This window comes from Podarcis tiliguerta (genome assembly GCF_965153285.1).
Source record: "Podarcis tiliguerta genome assembly, chromosome: 6".
Classification (NCBI taxonomy): Eukaryota; Metazoa; Chordata; class Lepidosauria; order Squamata; family Lacertidae; genus Podarcis; species Podarcis tiliguerta.
In genome coordinates, this window is record NC_139539.1 from 484,227 (window position 1) to 507,352 (window position 23,126).

The 23,126-nt window shown below is 55.3% G+C and overlaps 2 protein-coding genes across 2 annotated transcripts in view; both read right to left on the minus strand.

Moving 5' to 3' along the window:
- Positions 1-23,126, minus strand: part of SLC12A5 (solute carrier family 12 member 5) — a 177,384-nt gene that overhangs the window by 21,991 nt on the left and 132,267 nt on the right. The gene's annotated exons all lie outside the window — the stretch shown is intronic.
- CD40 (CD40 molecule) lies at positions 9,384-21,772 on the minus strand. The gene is made up of 9 exons (XM_083447651.1): positions 21,714-21,772; positions 20,649-20,733; positions 18,109-18,234; positions 16,748-16,894; positions 15,433-15,526; positions 14,115-14,176; positions 11,624-11,758; positions 10,939-10,964; positions 9,384-10,795 (listed from the first exon to the last, which is right to left on the minus strand). The coding sequence occupies exons 1-9, from the start codon at positions 21,768-21,770 to the stop codon at positions 10,643-10,645; spliced, it is 885 nt and encodes a 294-aa protein (XP_083303777.1). The 5' UTR covers positions 21,771-21,772; the 3' UTR covers positions 9,384-10,642.

Genomic DNA, 23,126 nt, shown 5'->3' on the forward strand with positions numbered 1-23,126 from the left:
GAGGGGGGACTCCCCCTCGCCCCTTGCCAGGGCAGGCCTTCCTCCGAGGGACGTGATGCCAGCGCCGCTGGCCCCGAGGCGAGAGGGGAGGCCCAGGCACCTGCTGCAGGTGGACCTGAGTGTTTCTGGTGGGTGGGGGAGAGGACTGCAAACACGGGAGGTTTGCAGATCCTCCAGGAAGGAGGCTGGCAGATGCCCGTTTCCAAGAGGACCCTCAGCGAGAAGGCGGGCGCTCGGCTTAAGCAAACAGGGAGATGAGCTGCTGCTGCAGCAGAATTGACAATGCCAGGAAGCACAGAGGCTGCCTTGGAGGGGGGGAAATAAAAACGCAGGGCTGCAGAGCCCCTTGCACTCGATTCCCCGCCTCCCTCTCCTCTCCTGCCTGCCGCCTCCAACAAGGACCCCCAATTCCCAGGCCTGGAACTGCCCCAAACAGACGGGCACGGCTGATTTTGAGGGGGCTTAGAACAGACACCCGCATATTGTCAAAACACTGGCAGCGCTGAGGGGTTGGTGGGTGTGGAGCAGTTTGCAAAACAGGCCCATTCCTGCCTTGTGGGTCTGCTGGCCTTGCCCACGTCCCGTTTGCTTTATTCGGGGAAGTTGGTGCAGTCCATCTCACAGAATTGTAGGGTCTCCCTGTCCAGCCCCAAGCAATGCAGGGATCCCAGCTGTCCCTATCAACACACCTGGAACCCTGAAGGTTGGAGGAAGTCTAGCTTGGAGATCCCTCGAGTGGGAGGCAGGCAGGGAAGGTGGGTCACTATGGAATGACCACCCCCCAGGCAGGCAGTGTGGGAGACCCATGATGGCCCCCCACCCCTCATTTGCCTGCTTGGGCCCTCATCTCCAACCTATGTGCAGTTTTATCATGTTATGGAGCCGTGCAAGTGGCAGGGAGTTGCCAAGGCCATCAATAGCTACTAGGCATGATGGCTCTGCTCTGCCCTCCACAGTCAGGAGGCAGCCATGCTTCCGAATGCCAGCTGCTGGAAACCGCAGGAGAGGAGAGTTGCTTTTGCGCTCAGATCTTGCCTGCGGGTTTTCCATCATGGGCACCTGGTGGGCTTGGCCCTGTGAGAGGAGGGTGCTGGACCAGGAGGTGGGTCTCCTTGGCCAGGGGCTGCTCCCCTCTTGTCCCTTCCCTGCAAGATCTGCTCCCTGGTGCCCCCCCCATCTGTCTCAAGACTGTCCATTCTGTAGCTGCCCTTTCCATTTTCTCCCCTTCCCTTTGGAGCAGGCAGGGAGCAATGTCAAGGAGGGTCCAGAATATGCAGATTCCTACTCAACATCAGGAGGAACTTTCTGACAGTACGATACAATACGATAATTTTTATTGTCATTGTCCCCATACAGAACAACGAAATTGAAAAAAATCTACACCAGACATTCAAAAACCAACAAGCCTGCTATCCCAGCCTGGTTAGCCCCTAAAAACTCTGATACCCCATAATTAAATACAATATACTCCCACAGAGATTACCTTACACTGCGTTTAAAACCAAAATCGCATTTGGGTAGAAACTGTTTCTCAGACGGCTAGTCCTAGTCTTTATAACCCTGGACCTTCTTCCAGAAGGCAGAAACTGAAAGAGATCATTTCTGGGGTCTGCGCTATCTCTGCCGCTTTCTTATGGCACCTGGAAGCATAGATTTGATCCAAGGCGGGAAGAGTGCACCCAATTATTCTCTCTGCAGTCTTTACAACCCTGGACAGTGTTGTTTTTCCCCTGACCATGCAGCTCCCAAACCACACCATCAACAGGTCCTTTGAGAGATTATTTTTCCAGAGTGGGTTGGACTGGCTGACTCTTAGGAGCTCCTGACAACCCTATGATTCTGCGTTGGGGCTAAGTATACTGGAGAGCCAGGGTGGCACAGGGGTTAATATGTGGGACTTGCGAGACCAGGGTTCCAATCCCCTCTTGGTGATGAAGCTCGCGCAGCATGATATTTTGGGCCCTTTGGGATCGTCCAAGGTGGCCTGATCCAGCTCTGACCCACATCAAGTTCTTCCTGGTGTTTCATAGGAATCTCCTTTCTTGCCATTTGAATGGGCTGGTTCTGGTCCTCCCCTCTGGAGCAACAGAAAACAAGCTTGCTCCATCTCCCAAGCGATGGCCCTTGAGATACTGGAAGATGGCTCTCTAGCTCCTCTCAGCCTCTTCTGAGCCAGGCTAAACATACCCAGCTCTCTCCATAGTTCCTCACAAGGCTCGGTTTCCAGACTTCTAATCATCTTGGTCGCCCTCTTCTGCACTCCTTCCAAATTGCCAGTATCCTCCTTAAACAGTGGTGCCCAGAATGGGGGGGCAGGGGGTGACCAAAGCAGAACAGAGTGGTACCGTGGCTTCCTTCGATCTGAACATTAGACTTCTGTCAAAGCAACCAAAGGGCCTCGGGTTAAATCTTTGTGGTATATAATGGAAATGATCTTTCCACACAGAACAGTGACCTGCATCTGTATGAAACACCCCCGTGTGGGCCTAGCCCCAGGGGGGGCTGCTTGCATCTGGGGTAGGCTGCTTGGAGGGCGGGGAGCAGGCTGTTTTTCTGCTTCCAAGCTGAGAAGAAGGGAGGCTTCGCAGGCTGGCCAGCGGCTTGCAAGAGGATAATTATTGTTTAAATACCAGCTTTTTTGTCCCCATGCAAGGAGGGATAATGGCACATAATTGTCCCTATTGTCAGGGCAACAGAGAGGAAGGACTGGGAGGGGCAGGGGATGCCAAGGTGACAGTCTGGAGGCAGCAAATGCGTTGGCCAGTCTGGCGGGTTGGCGGCTGGGCAGAAGGACACCACCAGCGGGCAGGAAGATGGGTTGGGGGGGGGGAGGAAGGCCCAGGCTGGGGGAGGGGGAGCATCAGGAAGCAAGAGCCAGCAGAGCCCCACCCCACTTGACCCAGAGGATCAAGGGGGAAAGGAGATGGGCTGGAGGAGACTCACTGAAGGCATCAGGGGCAGCAGAGCCATAGAGCCCCCCAAGGGCCCTCTAGCCCACCCCCAGCAATGCAGGAGTCACAGCAGGGGGCGGGTGGCAGGGGGAGGGTCAAGAGAAAGAGGAGGCAACTGCCCTCTCTCAACCCAAGGTGGGGGCTCGGGACACAGGGGTCTGCAGAGAAAAGCAGCTCCAATGGGCCTCCCCAGGAGCCCAGCCTATGGGGCCACGTTTGGCCTTTGGGGGGGGCAGTGGACTCCCCAGAGAGAGCAAAGGCCCAGGGGGGCTGGCTTTGCCTGCACAGCTGGAGGCAGCGATGCTTCTGAATCCCAGGGGGTTGGAAACTGTGGGGGGGGGGAGGGATGCTGGCTGAGATGATCCCTTGGCCTGATCCAGGAGGCTCTTCCTTTCTCCTTCAAAGGGGAGATGATGATGATGATGATAATAATGTTATTTATACCCCACCCATCTGGCTAGGTTTCCCTAGCCACTCTGGGCAACTTCCAACTAAATATTAAAATACAGTGGTCTGTTAAACAGTAAAAGCTTCCCTAAACAGGGCTGCCTTCAGATGTCTTCTAAAAGTCTGGTAGTTGTTCTTCTCTTTGACATCTGGTGGGAGAGCGTTCCACAGGGCGGGTGACACCACCGAGAAGGCCCTCTGCCTGGTTGCCTGTAACTTGGCTTCTTGCAGTGAGGGAACCGCCAGAAAGCCCTTGGAGCTGGACCCAGGTGTCCCGGCAGAACGATGGAGGTGGAGACGCTCCTTCAGGTATACTGGGCCTTTGAGGCTGTTTAGGGTTTTAAATGTCAGCACCAACACTTTGAATTGTGCTCGGAAATGTACTGGGAGCCAATTTAGGTCTTTCAAGACCGGTGTTATGTGGTCTCGGCAGCCGCCCCCAGTCTAGCTGTAGCATTCTGGATTAGTTGTAGTTTCTGGGTCACCTTCAAAGGTAGCCCCACGTAGAGCGCATTGCAGTAGTCCAAGCGGGAGATAACCAGAGCATGCACCATTCTGGCGAGACAGTCTGCAGGCAGATAGGGTCTCACCCTACGTACCAGATGGAGCTGGCAGACAGCCACTCTGGACACAGAATTGACCTGCGCCTCCATGGACAGCTGTGAGTCCAAAATGACTCCCAGGCTGTGCACCTGGTCCTTCAGGGGCACAGTTACCCCATTCAGGACCAGGGAATCCTCCACACCTGCCCACCTCCTGTCCCCCAGAAACAGTACTTCTGTCTTGTCAGGATTCAACCTCAATCTGTTAGCTGCCACCCGTCCTCCAACCGCCTCCAGACACTCACACAGGACCTTCACCTCCTTCACTGGTTCTGATTTGAAAGAGGTGGAGAGAGCTGCCCTTGCGCTCTGGTCCTGCTTGGGCTCCCCTTGGGGGCGTCAGGCTGGCCCTTGAGAGGCTGCTAGGCGGCCCCTCGGTTCTGCTTCTGTTTCCCTTGTGAACTTGGGCATCTTTTTCTCTCTCTCGCTTCGGATTCAGCCCCCGCTCAGGCCGTTCCTCCAGCTGCCGCCAAGCGGGAATCCAGACGCCGCCGCCGCCGCCGCCATCCCTCGCCAAGCGCAGCTGCAGCGGGAGAGGCGCTTCCAGGCGGCTCCGCTTCTCTTGGAGCAGAAACGGCGAGCATCGCGCGCGCGCCCAGCGACACGTTCCTCGAGACCCGGCGCTTCTCTTCAGGCTCTGGAAAGTTTACAGCACTCGAGGAGTCTGCAAATCTGGCAAATCTGCGGCGCGGAGAAAGGCGCCTGCCAGTGCCAAGCGAAGCCTCTGGCGCGCTCTCCCCAAAGGAGGTCCTGGAAGAGTCGGGGTGAAGGCGCCCCTTTTCCCGAGGTCACCTGGCGCCGCGGGCCGCCCAGCCTCCTGCCCCATCGCACGAGAGCGCCTCGGGGGGGGGCATGCAATGGTTCTGTAGCCCCTCGAGGTTGCATTGGCGCCCCTAAAACAAGGCCGTGGGTTTTAGCTTGCTCAGCCAGGTGGGGAGAGAGCCCGCTTGCATACGAAACGGCCCCAGCCGCGTGCAAAACAAAGGCTGCCCCCCCCGGCTCTGCTCTCCGATTCTCCCCCCTCCCCAGCCCCAGCGCCGGGACTTCGCGGCGCGCAATTGCCGGTCGCGTGACGAGGGCGCCACCTGGTGGCCAGAGCGACTCATCGCTGCCAACAAGCCCCGCGGAACCGGCCCGTGGAGCGTCGAGATGCGGCCCGCCAAGCCGCCTTCTCGGAAGATGCGGCCGCTTACACGGGCCAAGCAGGCAGTCGCCGCCAAGGTCTACTTACTGTAGCTTTAAGGTCAGGGACAGGGAGCATCGGTGGTCTTCCTGATGGTGTCGGGCTCCAGGTGCCATCAGCAGCCAGCACGTCCAGTGGTCAGGGGTGAGGATGATGAGGATGGGCGTTGGGGGTCCAGCAAGGTCAGGAAGAGCCCCACCCATGCCCCCCTCCTCCTGCGCTATCGGGAAGCTGCTCCAATCCCCAGTGTTGCAGGAACCCCACCCCACACACACACACACACAAACACACGACATAGGAGACATTTCTGTTATAAATTCATAGTAAATCAACCATACATTGGATTTACACCGGTCCACTTTTATTTTACTCCATGAAGGAAGGACTATCAAAGGGGGGGGGGGGTTGATACAGGACGGCCATAATCCCTTAAACGTACCAGGACATACAAAGGAGCCCTGCCCAGTTGGCATGACAACCCTGATGGTCCCAGACAGGAGACCATCCAGGTCACAAAGGACTTGCATATGGGAGTGGATTCAACATGGACTGGAACAAAGGACAATAATCAGATCTTCCCTATGGGGGCAGGAAACTGCAAACTCCCCTTTGCCCTCTGGAAATGACTCATGGGGAGGGGGAAAGGGGGAACCAGCCAGGTGACAGGACACTCAGGTTACCACCACAACTCCTCCCTCAACCCCTCCTTTTTGTGATGTGTCAATGTTGTAGTTGTGACGTAGTTTTAGGGGTGTAGTTTGGGGGATTAGTAACTAATGAAAGTTGGGGTCTTCTTTTGTTCAGGGCTTCCATTTTGTTCCACCTGGTGGCAGGTGGGAGTCTTGTTGTGAAAGTCTTCAATCAAGACCAAGTGTACTGGCTACTGTTTTGCTCTGGGATTCCTGGCTGGGGTCCTTGTTTTTGGTCCAAGGGAACCCTCAGATTTCTCTGTTAACACCAGGAAGGCTCCTTATACTGAATCAGACCACTGGTTCAGTAGCACAGTATTGTCTGCACTGGCTGGCAGCAGAGGCTCTCCAGGATTTCAGGCAGGAGTCCGCCTGGAGATGCCCCCTGGGACTGAAGGCAGAGGCTCTTCCTCTTCCGCCCACCCAGCAAAGCCAGCCAGGAGGTCTTCCTGCAAGGAGCAGGGAAGCTGTGGAGGTTTTGCTTCTTGAGGTTGTGTGAAGCGCACAGCACACAGCAGCCCTTCAAGGCAGGGCAGCCCCATGACTGGGGGCTGGATGATCGGCAAGGGAGAGCCAGACAGGGCTTGGGAGATCTGGGTTCGAATCCCCACTCGGCCATGAAGCTCCCTGGGTGACCTTGAGCCAGTCACTGCCCCTCAGCCCAACCTGCCTCACAGGGTTGTTGTAAGGATAAAATAGGGAGGACAACTATGTACACCACCCTGAGCTCCTTGGAAGAAAGGCAGGAAATACAATTGAATGAATAATCAGGGGCATCCTCTCCCCCCCCCCCCAATGGCAGGATTTCAGGAGGAGGGGATTTTCATGGGGCCAAAGCCAGTGTGGGCGGGCAAAGGGGCAAACTCTCCCTCACTGCCCCCCCTTCTTAGACCCACCTCACTTTGCATTTTTTAAAATGTGCCCCTGGGTTGCATTCACACCCTCAGCGCCACATCCAGCCGGGCCTCCATTCTCCTCTTATGACTGGCTGGAACTTCTTGATTTGTATTTCAGTTGTTTCTGTACTTTCTATTTGTGTCAAGTGCTGTGATTCCTTTTGGCACAAAGGGCAGCGTGGCAAAAAAACACCCTAAATGAACCAAACAAGACCGGCTGCTGGGGGGGGGGGGGAGGTTGTAAAGGCACAGTCTCCAAGCTGCAGTGGCTTTGGACTAGAATTCCGACCAGCACAGCTGCTGTGGTCCCAGACGCCTGGAGGGCGCCACGTTGGGGAAAGGCCGGCTTATGGGGAAACGGAGGAAGAGGCCTTTGGGGGAACCGGGTCCATCTGGCTGAGCACAGGGTCTCTACAGAGACTCATCGAGTGCAAATGGGGGGGGGGGTCTTTCCCAGCCCCTACTTGGAAATGGAGGGGATAAACCTGTGACCTTCTGCATGCAAAGCAGCTGATCTAAACCGAGCCCCGTGGCCCACCCAGCAGGGAGTTGGGCTGCTGGGGGATTCCCAGCTCACAACCAGAGCAGCCACTGACCTCCCTGCTGCCTTTCGAAGGGCCCATTTTGTCCTGTTTTCTCAAACCAGACCTGCCTTGGCAAGCTGCATAGCAGGAGCGGAGGACCAAATCCAGCCCAGCAGGCCACTCCCTCTGATCCTCAAGACTCCTGCCCCCCAACCAGGCCACACACAAGCCCTGATCAATGGCCTTCCCCGTTATGCCTCTGCCAACTCCCTCAGCCTCCTCCTCCTCCTCCTTTTTTGGTGATCCCTCATAGCCGAGTAAAATGGTCTTCTACAAACACAGTTTTAACAATGAGTCTGTGGAGGCCAGTTCTGGATCCACACGTCCTTCCACAGTGGGGACATTGGTTTCTGGGTGGGAGTTGATCACGGTGAGGGTTTGCCAAGCGTGCCTTCCTCTTAGCGCATTTCTCCCTTGCATCCTGAGTTCGAGTGTCTTCAAAGCCCAGGACACCTTTGGTAAAGGCTGTTCTCCAACTGGAGTATTCACAGGCAAGTGTTTCCCAGTTGTCGGTGTTTATACTACATTTTTAAAGATTTGCCTTGAGAGAATAATCAAACCTCTTTTATTGATCACCAGCATTACACTTTCCAAGTTCGGAATAGAGTAGTTGCTTTGGAAGATTATAACCAGGCATCTGCACAACATGACCAGTCCAACCAAGTTGACGTTGAAGAATCATTGCTTTGACACGGGTGATCTTTGCTTCTTCCAATGCACTGGTCTTAGTCCCAGCCTCCAAACTGCCCCCAGGCAGGAGTTTGAAGTGCCCTGGCAGGATCATCCACCTTGAGGGTAAGGCATGAAGTGGGCAGGGAGGGAAAGTTAGCCAGAACCCCCCAAAGATCAGAGCTACTTATATAAATCAAAATAATAATAAAATCCAGATTTATCAACACACACACAGGTAATTCATAATTGAAGAAGTCCAGAAAGTAAATACAGGGAAAAAGAACACCCCACAGAATTGCACTGTTGGATGGGATCCCCAGGGGTCATCTAGTCCAACCTTCGGCACTGCAGGAATAAGAGTTTCCCTGACAGGTGGCCACCCAACCTTTAAAAACCTCCAATGAATCGAGAATCGTAGAATTGGAAGACATCTAGTCCAAGCCATGGATTCCCCCACCTTCCAGTCTGTTCAAAAGGTTGCTTCTCCCTCCTGTCCGTTGCCCCAGCAGGCAGGTAGGTTGCAGCTCACCTGACAACACCAGACCCGGTGCAAGCAGCAACCCTCTGGAGGGCCTTGGGGAGATTCGGGGAGAACGGTCCTCCTGCCAGGGATGGACCAGGCTCAAGGCTACATCACCAGCTCCTGGGGCAACAGCAGGAAGGAGGGCAGTTGCCCCCATGCCCTGCAGTGGCATAGCAGGGGCAAAGCCGCAGGGACGGTTGCCCTGGGTGCAAAACTCTTAGGGGCACAAAATTTCTAAAGGGAAAACAAGTAAGTAGCAATAAAAAAGAGTGGACCCTCCCCCTCACACAGAAAATATCCCAATCTTCACATGGGCAGACCAAGGAGCAGATTTGGGTGACGGCTGGTTGCCAGGGTGCCCTCTGCAGGGCGTTAGAAAGATACTCCCGACCAATCCCCCATCCTGCTCAACGCTCGCGGGTGCCACTCGAGTAGGTCGCCAGGCTATTGCCCCTTCATTCCAGCCTATCGGCAGGCAGTGCCAAGCACATTTGCCTTGCCCCAGGCACCGGCAACCTACGCTACATCACTGATGCCCTGTTAGTGGGCTTGCAGCGGGTTGGACTAGATGTCCCTTGGGGTCCCTTCCAATTCTACGATTCTCTGAAGAGGCGTCTGGGTCACCCTGTGGCCTCTCCTGGCATGGCTTTCCTGACCAGGCAGGAACCCACAGCCTCCAGCTTCGCCCACCCCCACCCCCAGGCAGGAGAAGGTGGCAGTGGGGGTGCAGCAGAGATTCTGCCACAGACCCCAAACTGAAGACCCCCCCCCACAAGGCCAGTCAGGTGTGTGTGTGCTCAAAAGACGCATTCAATTTCTGGGATGAAACAAGTAAATAATAATAAATACATTTTTATTTATACCCCGCCCTTCCCGGTTCAGAAAACCAGGCTCAGGGCAGCTAACAACAAATATAAAACACTTAATTGTAGAAGCAGCATAAAATACAGTATAAAAACATGAATGAAACAAGAAAGGCAGTTCTTCTCTTGAAGGATGGAGGCGCCTTGACCCACGGAGACCGACATGGATACAGATACAGAAATTGGGGTGGGCTGGCAGAATATGGATTGTTGCTTCTGATTTAAATCAGTGAAAACAATAAAATGTTTTTTTGTAGGGAAGAGAAGATGGAGGAATTGTACAAACAAGTTATTATCCCCAACTCTCTGTGGCCGAAGAGAACAGTAAACACCCGCAACACGGTCCTATTAAAAATGGTTTATAAAAAATGGTTCCTATAAAAACCATGAATTTACACTCTCCGTTTAAAGTGACACCTTTGCCGCCCAGGACAACCAGCCCAGAGCGTGGCTCCAGGAGCACACAGAGAGGCAGAGGGCTGTGAACCCAATATACCCCACACCCCGTATCTTTGGGGCTGCTTCCCCCCGCCCCCGGCCGACCTCTGCTGGAGAAGGCACTTTGCAAGGCTCAGGGTGCTCCCCCACCTAAGAGAGGGCAAAGCCCATTGAAGATGTCTCTCTGGGAGGGACCCCCAAAGGTCATCCAGTCCAGCCCCCTTGCAATGCAGGAATTGTGGCAAAGCATCCCTGGCAGATGGCCACCCAACCTCTGCTGAGAAACCTCCAGGGAAGGAGAGTCCCTTCCACGGCTGAACAGGAGAAACGGGGGCAACTCTTGGAGAATGAGGAATAATTCCTGGCTGGCGGGGAACACGCAGCTGTCCCCCCAACCCGGGAGATTATTTAACTGCTGCACAGAAGCGCCTTGATGGTTAGAGGTTCAGCTCCAAGGTGCCCTTCTGCTCCCCACCAGGTCTGCAGGGTTGCTGCCAAGGTGGCAGCTGCAGCAGAAGCATGGCAAGGGCAGAAGGTGCCTTTGCTGCCCTAGAATCACAGCTGGAAGGGGGGAACCCTGAGGGTCATCTAGTCCAACCCCCTGCGATGCCACCTCACCCCTCCCACTTTCTGGCGGGCAGGCCCTACCAGGGCAAGCCCCACCCACCCTGATTTTGAGGGGGGTCCAGGACAAAACCCAGCAGGAGGAGGAGGACCTGCAGGGAAGCATCCAGAGCCAGCCGGCGGCGTGGGCAGAGTCCGGCGGTGGGGGCAGAGACGACGGAGGCAGGGGCTCAGGGCTGCTTCTGCTCCTGCTCGGCTAGGCGGCTCTCTTTGCCATCTTCCTGGGCCACAGGCTGGCCCCCAAGCAGCGTCTCCTGAACGGGATAGGCAGGCTCCTCTACCTCCTCAGGTTGCGGCCTCTCGTGGTCCAAGGGGGCCTCTGGCTGCGAAGAGAGAGGCATGGGGGGGCAGGTTCAGCAGGCAGGGACATGCAGCAGCATCCGGGACCAGGGCCTCCCGCCTGCTGCCAACATCAGCAGAAGCCCCCTCCCCAAAGGCCCTTTTGCTCACTCTCAGGCGCACATACCTGATTCGGGGGAGGCTTCCAGAGATCTAGGCAGGAGAAAGAGAAACAGTCAAGGCTGGATAGGGAGACCCTGGCTGGTTTTTTTGGGGGGGGCACACTACAACCCTCAGCGACAGGCACCTGGGAGAAGGGAGTTCACCCCAAAGAGTGGGAAACGAAAGCCCCCAACTTTCTGCTACGGGATCCCGCTGCTAGGGGACCCTGAGAGGCAGGCAGACCTACACAACACAAAACAAAACACTGTTGCTGTGTGTAGGTTTTATTTTACAATGGGACCTCTAGTTACGAACTTAATTCGTTCCAGAGGTCTGTTCTTAACCTGAAACTGTTCTTAACAGTTGATGTAACTATGCTGTAAGTCATGGGCCCCGCCTGCTAGTCTGTTCCCTCAAATATCCCGGGTTCTTAATTTTATTTCAGTTCAACAATTACTTTGATTCAACACATATTTTGTGATGTGCAAATGGCTTGAGATACCTATGAGGTCCATAAATGACCATATAGCATCTATTCAACGCAAAAAACAGTGACCATTTGTTGTGGACAAAGGACAGCTGGACATAGAAAGGGCCCCATTAACTTCAGGAGCTGAGGGCCGCATCCAACCTCAACCCGGCCCTGCCCCCAGGGACCCCCCCCCTTCAGCACCCCCTCCCAAGCACCAGCCCCCCATCCAGAGACTCACCCTGGCGCCGCTGAGGGCGGAGGAGGAAGAGGAACAGGCCCCCCACCAGCAGCCCAAGGATGGCCACCAGGGGAACTACCAGCAGCATGTGGGTCCTTCTGGCTTCTTCCTGGGGGGGCTGTGTGGGCAGGACACCTGTGGGAGGGTGCAGGAAAAGAGCCACATGAAACCCCCCAGTGCCAGGGCAACCAGGGCACATCCCTGCGGGCAGAATCACAGGGTTGGAAGGGACCCCAAGGGCCATCTAGACCAACCCCCTGCAATCCCCCCCCCAGCGCAGGAATCCTCTGGGACCAACCCCTCTCCCCCCCACTTTCCCCCCTCGCTGCCCCCAGCTTGGATGTCTTTAGTGGGCGCAGCCATGCAACAAACAGCCCTTAAATACTTCTGGGTCTTCTGCATTGACCTCCTCTTTGTGCCCGACTGCGAAGGAAGACAATTAGGCCCTGGGCGATCAGCACGGCGTCAAGCCGAGTTAAACCAAAACAAATTTAGCTTTCGCTAAAGGTTTCTTAGAGGCAGCCATTTAAAGAGTTATTGTGAAGGGTGGCTTTTTTCTCGAAGGAAAAACACCTTATTTTTAGAACGCTGCGGAGTTAAAAATAAAGCGGCTGGTCCGGATCAGCGTCACGTTTTTAATGGGAGGCGACTGCGCAGCCTGCGGAGGGAGATTTGGGAAGCCCTGGGAGGACCGGATCCTGCCCCGCTTGATGCCCCAGGCTCACTGGGAGATCCCTGAAGCACCAGCGAATCCTGGCTCACGGGATCCATCTCAGCTGATGCAGCCGGACCGTGTGGGCAGCTCTCTCGTTTTTATTTCTTTCTTTATTACATTTAAGGCCACCTTTCAAGGGGGCTGTGCGTGGGTCTCCCTCTCCCCGTTGCATTCTGACAACAACCCTGTGAGGTAGGCTGGACTGGGCCCCTTTGGGGGAAAGAACAGAAATGGAAGAAAGGATAAGGAGAGTGTGGTGCAGTGGTTAGAGCATCAGACCAGGACCGGGGAGACCAGGGTTCGAATCCTCACACTTGGCCCGGAGGCTCACTGAGCGGCCTTGGGGGGCCAGTCCTGCCTCTCAGCCTAACCTCCCTGAAAGGGCTGTTGTGGGGGGTTAATTGGAAGGGGGGATAGGAATGCAGTAAGCCAATGAAAGCATAGGAAGAAGCCTCTTTAATGCTCAGCAGCAACTGAGCAGGATGAAGCCCCCCCCCCCTTCCAGATCTGCTGCAGCCCCTGCTCCAAACAGCTCCGTCTGCCAGCTTCACTTCTACACTTTCTGGGCTAAGTTTTTTTTTTGCCTACTTGATCAGCACAGCCTCAAAACACAAGAACAGCCGGGCACAGCTTCTTTGTTCCCACTGAGGGGGCTGCGCGGAGCAGGCCCTGCCAGCAGTCCTCCCCTGCCACCTCCACGCTGTTCTGGATAAGAACTGGAAGCCAGGCTGCCCCCCCCCCAATGTCACAGCTGACAAAAGAGAAGGTATTTCCCCAGCAAGACCTCCCTTCATGGACTTGGAGAGCTGGAAGGGACCCTAAGGGTCATCCAGCCCAACCCCCTGCAATACAGGAATGGCAGCTGAAGAATCCTTGGCAGGCGGCCCTCCAACCTCTGCTCAAAAACCTCTGAGGAAGGAGAGCCCACCACCTTGCAGGGGAGACCACCCCACTGTCCAAGAGCTCTTCTGCCTGATGTTCATCTGGAATCCTCCTTTCTTGGAATTTGAAGTCACAGGAGAAAACAAGCATGCTCCCTCTTCCATGTGGCAGCCCTGGAGATATTTGACGATGGCTCTCACATCTCCTCCCAGTCTCTTCTTTTCCAGGCTGAACATACCGTATTTTTCGCCCCATAGGGCACACTTTTCCCCCTCCAAAAATGAAGGGGAAATGTGTGTGCATCCTATGGGGCGAATGCAGGCTTTCGCTGAAGCCTGGAAAGCAAGAGGGATCGGTGCGCACCAACCCCTCTCACTCTCCAGACTTCGCGCAGATCTCTGCAAGCCCACACCGGGCTCCCATGCCTTGCGGAGAGTTGCCTGCATGCTGAAGGCTGGGCGCGCTGAGCTCAGCGCACCCAGACTTCGCGCATCTCTCTGCAAGGCGCGGGAGCCCGGCACCGGGCTCCCACGGCTTGCGGAGAGTTGCCTGTTCTGGGGGCTGGGTTCGGGGGAAGCTCGAGATTAAGGGCCACTATCTGAACGATAATCTTGGTCATTTGAGTGCCCTTTTTACACATTGCTATTTGTATATATTGCTTGTTTTATGTTGCCATGGCTGTTGGCTAATGCGAATAAAGTATATCTACCTATACTCAGCTCCTTCAACCGTTCCTCATCAGGCTTGGTTTCAAGACCCATCCAGTTTGCCTATATCCAAACCTGGACACGGTACCTTCCAAGCTGAAGACAAAGTCGCCCTCCACGTGCCCAAGGCACCAGCCCTTCTGGCAGCCCCTGCCAAGCCCACACCTCTGGCTGGGAGCTCACTCACCGCAAACCACATCCGAACTGTGGGTCCCGTTTGCCAGCCGCACCATCTTTCCATCGTCGCAGCTGCGGAGACAGAGGCAGACTCTTAAGAAGGGCAGCCAGCCGTTGCACCACATGAGCAATTCACAAGAGAAGCCCTGGCAGGCGCGCAAGCAGGCGCAAGCCCCTGTTTTGGTTTGGAAGAGAGAAGCAGCGGCACGTGGAGGCCGCCCCCCCCCCCCCCGAGATGCAGATAAGCAGCTTGACTCCAAATCCCCACCCCACAGGCAGAGCTGCTTTTCTTAAACTGGCACCTGGGCTCAGCTGCACACATTTGCATGAACTGCACGGTTAGCCATGCAGGCAACTTCCTTTCCCAGCAAGACCCGGTCACACAGAGTCTGCCAGCGTCTCCTGCCCAACTGCAATGTGCCAGCGTAATAATAATAATAATAATAATAATTTATTTATATCCCACCCATCTGGCTGAGTTTCCCCAGGCATTCTGGGCGGCTCCCAATCGAGTGTTAAAAACAATGCAGCGTTAAATATTAAAAACTTCCCTAAACAGGGCTGCCTTCAGATGTCTTTCAAAGATAAGATATCTGCTTATTTCCTTCACATCTGAAGGGAGGGCATTCCAAAGGGCGGGCACCACCATCGAGAAGGCCCTCTGCCTGGTTCCCTGTAACCTCACTTCTAGCAGCGAGGGAACTGCCAGAAGGCCCTCGGTGCTGGATCTCAGTGTCTGGGCTGAACAATGGGGGTGGAGACGCTCCTTCAGGTCTATTGGGCCGAGGCCATTTAGGGCTTTCAAGGACAGCACCAACACTTTGAATTGTGCTCAGAAATGTACTGGGAGCCAATGCAGATCTCTCAGGACCGGTGTTGTGGTCCTGGCGGCCGCTCCCAGTCACCAGTCTAGCTGCCACATTCTGGATTAATTGCAGTTTCTGGGTCACCTTCAAAGGTAGCCCCACGTAGAGCGCGTGGCAGTAGTCCAAGTGGGAGATAACCAGAGCATGCACCACTCTGGCCAGACAGTTCGCAAGCAGGTAGGGTCTCAGCCTGCATACCAGAAGGAGCTGGTAGACAGCTGCCCTGGGCACAGAATTAAGCTGCGCCTCCATGGACAGCTATGGGTCCAAAATGACTCCCAGGCTGTGCACCTGATCCTTCAGGGGCACAGTTACCCCATTCAGGACCAGGGAGTCCTCCACACCCACCCATCCCCTATCCCCCAAAACCAGTATTTCTGTCTTGTCAGGATTCAACCTCAATCTGTTAGCCACCATCCATCCTCCAACTGCCTCCAGGTCGACCGCCCCCGCTCATTTCACCTGCTCCAGGGTTGGCATCGAGCGGTGGCAGAAGAGATGTTGGAGAAGGAGCCAGGAGGGCAGGCCATGCAGACCGTGTCATTCAGGTGATTGGCTGGAAGGAACACGAGAGACAGCGTCACACGCCAGGGCCCTGAGACATCCTGCGTGGGGCTGGGGCCACAGGCTCCAGCTCCAGTAGCCCTCATATCTGCAGGGTGGGGGGCCTGGGGGGTCCATGCAGCAATGCCCCTCCAGGGATGTCTGGGTGTGGGGAGAAATCCCACCGGCAGGGAAAGTCCAGCCGACTTCCGCACACCCCACAATCCCCAGCCGAGAATTGCAGAGGCCGAATATGATGAAAATGGTGTATAGATGGTATATTACACCAGTGAAATTAGCTAAAATGTACAAGACAAATAATAAACGTTGGAAATGTAAAGAAAAAGAAGGAACATTTTATCATATGTGGTGGGAATGTAAAAAAGTAAAGAACTTCTGAGAAATGATATATAATGAGATGAAAAAGATGTTGAAATATACATTTTTTTAAAAACCAGAAGCATTTTTACTTGGTATTATAGGTCAGGACATTAATAGGCAAGATGTTAAATTGTTTTTATATGCAACAACTGCAGCAAGAGTGTTGTTAGCCCAGAAATGGAAACAAGAAGAAATTCTGACAAAAGAAGAATGGCAGACGAAATTAATGGACTATGCAGAATTGGACAAAATGACAGGAAGGATTCGAAACCTGCAGGACCAGAGGTTTACAGAAGATTGGAAGAAGTATATGAACTATCTGAAGAGCAACTGTAATCAACAAATTATGCTAGTAGGACTGCAAGAAGTTTTGTAAGGAGAAATATATGAAATGTTACGAAGCAGAAAAAGATAGAGATATTGGTTATGAGTTTGAAATGTAATAGGGAAGATAAGAAATGCATACTGAGAGATTAGATTGGAAAATTTTCAGACAGGATTGATGGAAGTAAAAAAAAATTGAGTAAGATGTAAAAGTATGTTTAATTACTGTTGAAAATGATATGGTAAAAAACCAATAAAAAATTAACAATAATAGAATTGCAGAGGTGGAAGGGACCCCCCAAGGTCATCGAGTCCAACCCCCGGAAATGCTGGAATTGCAACAAAAGCATCCATGGGACCCATAGGATACCATGGGAGAGGATGTGGGGCTTCCCTCTGCATCTGTTCATAGAAAGGATGAGCTCGATTCACCCCTGGGATGTGAGCATGTGCAGAGTGAGAAATTCCACCACACGAAGGAGGGGGCCCAGACCAGCAGCCCCTCGTGTTCCTCCTCCTTCTGGCTCACCTGGGCGCTGGACGCCTTCGCCCGCTGGGCATTCTCGGTTCACCCTGCAGGTCAGGCACTCCCGGCTGGAGCAGTGGGTGCCAGTCCGACAGCGGCAGACGACGTTCCGTGTGGCGTCCCCTTCCATGAACACAAGGAAACCGGCATCTGCAGGAGGGGGAGAGAAGAAGAAGGAGAGCCTTGGAGCTGAATCGGGCCCTTGTGGCATCTGAGTCCAGCAGCCAAGCAGATGCGCAGTCTGGGAAACCCACAAGCGGGGAAGAGAGAGGGGAGGGTGGAGATCAAGGCCTTGGATGAGGAGCGGTGGAAGCATCTGGGTGTGTTTAGCCTGGGAAAGAGGAGGCTGAGGTGAGATCTGAGAGCCACCTTCCAGTATCTCAAGGGCTGCCCCACGGAAGATGAAGCAAGCTTGTTTTCTGCCGCTCCAGAGGGTAGGACTCGAACCCATGGCTTCAAGTTACAAGGAAGGAGATTCTGACTCAACATCAGGAAGAACTTTCTGGCCGTCGGAAAGTTTCAACAGCGGAACATTCTCCCCTGGGGAAGCGGTGGGCTCTCCTTCCTTGGACGTTTTTAAGTAGAGGTCAGATAGCCATCTGTCATGGATACGTAATGGTGATCCCTGCATTGCAGGGGGTTGGACTAGATGACCCATAGGACCCCTTCCTGCTCCTATGGATTCTATGAGTATTATTAACTCTGGAAGTATAGACTCAATTCAGACCAAACGAAGCCTCCTGATGTATATTTTCCTCTACGCCTCTGGCCAATGAGGCCATAAAGGTAAAGGGACCCCTGACCATTAGGTCCAGTCGTGGCCGACGCTGGGGTTGCGGCACTCATCTCGCTTTATTGGCTGAGGGAGCCGGCGTGCAGCTTCCGGGTCATGTGGCCAGCATGACTGAGCCTCTTCTGGCGAACCAGAGCAGCGCACGGAAACGCTGTTTACCTTCCTGCTGGAGCGGTACCTATTTATCTACTTGCACTTTGACGTGCTTTCGAACTGCTAGGTTGGCAGGAGCAGGGACCGAGCAACGGGAGCTCACCCTGTTGTGGGGATTCAAACCACCGACCATCTGACCGGCAAGTCCTAAGCTCTGTGGTTTAACCCACAGTGCCACCCGCGTCCCTAATGAGGCCCTAGAGGGCCATGAAAAATTGTGCCCTGAGCTTTGTAGACTCGGATACCCATCTGAAACCAAAGGAGCTCGTGGGTTACCAGGTGTGAAATATATGGGCCTTATTTCCAGCTCTCCAACTCCGCTATACGATAGTGGGCTGCGCAGAGCCGCCTCTGGAGGCAGCACATGGCCAGAGTCTGTCCAGGGAGGAGGAGACACACACAGAGGACCCCCACTTACTCTCGTCGCAATAGGCCTGTGGGGCGCAGTGCTTCTCCTTGGTCCAGCCGGCCTGGAAGTGCTGAGCCTCGCAGGCTACGCACCGCGTCTCTGAGCTCTCGGAGCAGAGCGCCTGCACCTTGGTGCCTGCAAACACACGAGGAGACCCAGTGAGCGCTGGCACCTCGGGCAGGGAAAGGGCCGTGCCTGTGAGGGGGGCGGGCGCGATTCCAGCGGAGACTGGCATGGACTGGGGTGGGTGGGCAGGAAGGGGCCAGGGCTCAGCAGCAGAGCGACATCTGCTTGGTATGGGGAAACGCTTTGGAAAGTCCACCTCCCTGGGAGATTCAGGACGCAGGAGAGGTGCAGTTGGCCTATGGAACTCCCTCCCACAGGAAAAAGTTGTGTTAGAAGTTGTGTGTCTTTGTTTCTCGATTTCATCCTTTCATATTATTTTGTATATATTGTGGTATTTTATGCACCGCAACTTGTAGTTATTTTCATTGATCATCGTTTAGTGAGTATTTATCGTAATTGTTAAGAGTGAATTTCTGTTACCATTTGCTGAGGTTTTGAGTTAATTGTATTGTGTACTGCCATATTCTAATCGAATATTACTTTATTTGATATGTCTTTCCATTTCAAGTTTCAAAGTTATGTTTGACAATGACCGTTTGTATTGGATTAGTTTATTATGGCCAAACTTGGCCCTCCAGCTGTTTTGGGACTACAACTCCCATCATCCCTAGCTAACAGGACCAGTGGTGTCAGGGATGATGGGAGTTGTAGTCCCAAAACAGCTGGAGGGCCAAGTTTGGCCTTCACTGTAGGTGTGTGTTGTATATTTTGAGGCTGGAAACTGCCTCCTGTACAGTAATATAGGAAGGGGATACACAAATTAAAAGTGAAAATGAAAATGAAATCCCAGTTGCTGGAAACCACAAGAGGGGAGAGTTGCTCTTGTGTTGAATCCCGCCTGTGTTTTCCCCACTGCAGACATCTGGTTGGCCATGGGGAGGGCAGGAGGCTGGACTAGGTGGGCCTTTGGCCGGATCCAGCACCAGGCTCTTCCTAGGTTCTTAGGAGGGCAGCAAAAGCCTGGAGGGAAACCCTGGAGAAATCCTGAGCAAGGGAGCTTCCCTCATTCCCAAATCGGGGTGAGAAAGCTCTGGCAGCCCTAGAGAAGGATGGGCTTCCCAAGGGAGAATCGGGTCCCGAGGGCTCCTCCCCATCCCCCCCGCCCCTTGCGCAAGGAGGGGGCCCATTTCCATCCCATGGCACCCGCTCCTCCCTCCCAGAGCTGCCCTCATCCTTTCGGTCCTCAGAGGTTGAAAGCGGCAGCCCATAGTATATGACGAGCTTAAAAAAATGTTTAAGTATAACTTTATGAAAAATACAGAAGGGACCAGGGCTCATATCTCCGCTCAGCCATGAAACTCAATGGGTGGCCTTGGGGGCCGGTCACCGCCCCTCTCTCTCAGCCTAACCTGCCTCACAGGGTTGTTGTGGAGATCAACTGGGGGGGGGGGGGGAGCCATGCATGTCACCTCAAGCTCCACAGGATTCTTCCTGGGGTTTCCTCCAGCTCTGCAAGGAGTTTGGACAGGTGGGCAGGACAACCCACCTGTAAATTATGACGCCATAGTGACATCGTATGACTGACAGTTGGACAACCCTGCCCAGAAGGATCTGGCCCAAGCAGCCCAAAGGGGTCCCCACCTCCCTCTCGTCCTGAATGGCCCAGGTGTGCTGCTGCAGAGACAGGAGGAGGGCCAGGGGGGGGGGGAGAGATTTTGGACTGGGGCAGCTTTATTTCCAGAGACATGGCCCTTGGGGTCCCTTCCTGTTCTGTGATTCCCCAACTGGCTCAAAGGTTGTGAGAAAAAGTGATATTGGGGGGTGGAATCTGCCCAGGTGGGCTACCTATGCAACTCTGATTTTCAGAGAGTCATTTGTGTTCAAGAGAGTGTGGCACAGTGGTTAGAGCGCTGGACCTGGGAGATCAGGGTTCAAGTCCTCACTCAGCCCTGAAGATCTTGGGGACCAGTCCCTCCTCTCAGCCTAGCCTACCTCACAGGGCTGTTCTGAGGATTAAATGAGATGGAGTGGGGGGGGGGAGAACCAAGCAGACCCCCTTGAAGAAAACAGGGACAGAAACGCAATAAATAGGTATAAACATTCCCCTCAGCTCAAACGTCTAATCTTAACTGTATCAACTGATTTTGAACTGTTTTAATTGGAAAGGCTTTTAATTGGCTGATTTAGCTGTGTCTTTTAATTAAGGGGTTTTTAATGCCGTGAAAGAATCACGATGCTGTGCTTTAATTACAGTACGGCTTTCCCCGTTGATTTCATCAGCGCAAACCGCTTCAAAGCCGTTACAAAGCACATAAGCGGCATGTCACTTAATAAAGAAACCGTGCTGTTGACACCGTCCCTTTGCCCGCCTCCCGTGAGAAGCCCCCCCCCCGATCCCCAGCCCTGAGGGGCTCTTGGGCAGGGTGGGGGGTCGGAGGAGCCCCAAGAGGAAAAGCGAGAGTCGCGTCCGCACAGCTTATTACCTGGACCACATTTCTGGCAGCACCGTCCCCCTTCCAGGTACTCGGTGGCAGAGCAGCTCGGGCTCCGCAGCTCCAAGGCCAGGCACTGCACCGCAGGAGGAGGGTTAGTCACAGCCCCATCTTCATCATCCTCACGCCCCCCTGCTCCCCCAAAGCCACAATCCAAGCGGCACGCAAGGCTTTCTCTCCGGCGCCAGGAGCAAAGCGCATCTGGGCGCCGCTTGCCTTGGAAACCTCTGCGCCCCCGAGAGATGCGGGATCCGGCCGCCGCTCAGCCCACCCTTTGGGGTCCGGTTTTCACCCGCCCAGAGAGACCCACAAGGGGGCAGCCCGCCCCCCCCCCTTCCAAGCTGCAGGGGAGCCAAAGGGAACATGCCGGGAGGCTGAGCCACCGGGGCTCCCTTTCCCGGGGAAAGGAAAGCCTGGCTCCCGGCAGGGTCGCTCTCTCTCTCGAGGGTCCCCCGAGCGGCGCGCTTGGGGGGCGGGCAGCGGTCCCGCCTCCCCGGACGGAAGGAGAAGGAGGAAGGCGACCCTCCCCGCCCCCCAAGGACGCGGCTTGACACTGCTCTGTCCAAAGGGGCCGTCAAGTTCGGGAATGGCAGAGTCGGAAGGGACCCCCAAGGCTCATCTAGTCGAACCCTCTGCAATGCAGGAATGCCAGCCGGGAGAAGAAGAGGGCCGTGAAGTCCAGATCCGCGCCCCCCCCCCAGTGGCCAAAGGGGCGAGAGGGGGCCCCGGAGGGCGCACCGGTTTACTTTGGGGATCTAGGTTGGTGAGACCTGCGAAGCCTGCCGGGATCTAGGCTGGGGATCGCTTTGGTAAATCGATCAAGTTACAACTAGAGTGAGCCGCCCCCCCCCCCCTGGAAAAGGGCGAGGCAGCAGCTCCGGGACGAGGGGGATTCCCAGGCGCCGAAAGAGGAACTGGACCTGGGTCGGCGCGGGGGGCTTTCCCGGGATGGGCTCCCGCCTGCCCGCCCCTCGCCCGGGGGTCTCTAACTGGGAGGGAGGCCAGGGGTGGGCGCGGCGCCCTCCCTCCCGAATCGAAAGCGAAAGCGCCACTCACCGCCAGGAAGGCGCAGCCGCCCCACACCGCCGTCCAGGGGACCAGGCGCCACCGCATCTCTGCTCTGGCCGGCGGGCGGCGCCCCCTTTATAAGGCCGGGCCGTGGGGCGGCGACGGAGCCGAGGGGGCGTCCTCAGCCAGCCAATCCGGCGAGGCGGAGCCCCTCCGAGGCGGCGCCCCCGCGGCCACGACAGCCCTGGCCGAGCTCGCCCGGAATCTCCCTGCCAGGAGAAGCGGAGCGGTGGAGGCGCGGGACTCCTCGCCCCGATCCGAGGAGGGGGCGGCTCGGCGGTGGTCGGGCCCGGCAGCTTTCAGCCCCTCCGGGCCATCGGGGCGCCCCTTGGCCGCGCTTAGGGACCATTCGCAGCTGCGCCCAAATGATGCCCACGATGCTGTCGGGATCCTGCAGCTGAGGCGCCTGCATTGCAAGCGGGCTGGACTATAGGACCCCTGGGAACCCCCGCCCAGGGTTGGTATCCGTCTGTCTCGGAAGACAAAGAAGGAGGGAGACTTTGCCGGGGTCAGTCAACCCCCTGGAGGGTTTGCAGCGCCTGCTGCGGTTGCAGAGATGGATGCGGGAGGAGGAGGAGGAGGAGGAGGAGGAGGAGGAGAGTCTCAAGGGATACAGGTGGCGCTGTGGGTTAAACCACAGAGCCTAGGACTTGCCGATCAGAAGGTCGGTGGTTCGAATCCCCACGATGGGGTGAGCTCCCGTTGCTCGGTCCCTGCTCCTGCCCACCTAGCAGTTCGAAAGCGGACCTAATGGTCAGGGGTCCCTTTAACGTTACCTTTTAAGGAGTCTCACAGCAGCTAACAATCTCCCTTTCCCTTCCTTCCCCACAACAAACACTCTGTGAGGTGAAACTGAGAGACTTCAAAGATGATACGACATCATCTTGTTCCACCCCAGTGCGATTGAGGGGAGCAGGGACCAGTCCCCAAATTCATGCCCTCCAAAGGACTTGGACCCCCAACTCTGGGTTGTGCTGCTATGGGCAGACGGAAGGTGCCACGTTGGCAGAGGCTGTTTCTACAGGCTAAGCCTTTCCAAGCAGAGAGAGAAAACCTGGATGGCAGCATTGCAGGCGACTGGGCTTGATGACCCTTCCAGCTCTATGATTCTGTGATCCCCAGCCCCAGAGTGACTTGTGGGGAGGGCGTTTCTGCCTTGGGGAGATGCTAGCCTTCCTCCAAATAATCTGAACTTAGAAAAGCAGGTAGATCAGAGTTCTATTCAGGGGTTTTCTGTTTCACTTTGGCTCACGATGGACCCCTGCGGGCAGCCTCAGGCTACAGGGCAGCCAGTGGCCCGGTGCTGGTGAAGGTGGGGCCTCTGGGTCAGGGCAAGGAAGCGAGCTCAGCTGCCTCCAGGGCAGCTGGAGGTGAGGGAGGCCCAGGGCTGCGCAAAGACAC

Bases quoted from the DNA above. Each gene is read 5' to 3' on its own strand.
- CD40 (XM_083447651.1), bottom strand. From the start codon at position 21,770: ATGCGGTGGCGCCTGGTCCCCTGGACGGCGGTGTGGGGCGGCTGCGCC. The intron at 20,734-21,713 runs GTGAGTGGCGCT...CCTGCGGTGCAG, and splicing joins GCGGCTGCGCCTTCCTGGCG to TGCCTGGCCTTGGAGCTGCG. The intron at 14,177-15,432 runs GTGAAATGAGCG...CTGTCTCCGCAG, and splicing joins CGATGCCAACCCTGGAGCAG to CTGCGACGATGGAAAGATGG.